At 59.6% G+C, this 695-nt stretch overlaps 1 protein-coding gene across 1 annotated transcript in view; it reads left to right on the top strand.

The window, feature by feature from the left end:
• LOC104408911 (hyaluronidase-3-like) overlaps window positions 1-182 on the top strand; it is a 1,957-nt gene extending 1,775 nt beyond the window's left edge. Inside the window, exon 2 of the mRNA XM_010018651.1 lies at window positions 28-182. Coding sequence (XP_010016953.1) covers window positions 28-182 — 155 coding nt within the window. The remainder of the gene's footprint in view (window positions 1-27) is intronic.
• The last annotated feature ends 513 nt before the right edge of the window (window positions 183-695 follow it).

Raw genomic sequence — 695 nt, 5'->3', positions numbered from 1 at the left:
CCCCGCGGGCCTTTTTCCCCTCCCACTGCTACCACGGATGGGCTGGCAAGGGCTGTGCCCAACGTGTCCAGCCTGGCCCTGCCACCTCCTGCCTGTCGCTCACCCATGCTCATGGCCTCTACAGGCACAATGACCTCCCACCCTCTGACACCTGCCTGCCGCAGGGCACTTGGGACTGGTGACAAGGGCTGAGGACCGTGGTGGTCCCCTACCCCAGCAGTGCTGCTGTCTGGTGCTTTTTATAAATTTTATTAATTTAAATAAATCCTCCTGGCACAGCTGGCATGGTCCTTGTGGGCAAAGCCTGGGGGGCTCCGTGGTACCCCCAGGCTGGGCACAATTGCCATTGCTGCTGAGAGGCAGCAGAGACCTCATTTTGGCTCTGGATGCACCTACCAGTGCCTCAGTTTCCCTGCACAGGTTCTGCCCTGATCCTACAGTGAACTGTCAGCCCCATTACCCTGGGAAGGGTGCTTGGGCACCATCACTGGCTGATCTCCCTTTGCCATGCTGGCACCATGCTGCTGGAGCCCTGACTGCACTGCTGGGCCCCCTTCCCCACAGCTATTTTTACTTCCCCCCAACTGTGTTTCTCACCATCCTATTTTAAGCAGCACAGTTGGCGCACTGGGAACCCAGTGCCCAGCTCCCAGGGCCCCACACCACCTCAGTGTCCACTCCTGCTGCCCGGGCAC

The sequence above is a fragment of the Nestor notabilis genome, unplaced genomic scaffold (genome assembly GCF_000696875.1).
Source record: "Nestor notabilis isolate BGI_N333 unplaced genomic scaffold, ASM69687v1 scaffold17077, whole genome shotgun sequence".
Taxonomy (NCBI): Eukaryota; Metazoa; Chordata; class Aves; order Psittaciformes; family Psittacidae; genus Nestor; species Nestor notabilis.
The sequence above is the reverse complement of the archived record's forward strand: the minus strand, read 5'-3'. Positions and strand labels throughout refer to the sequence as shown.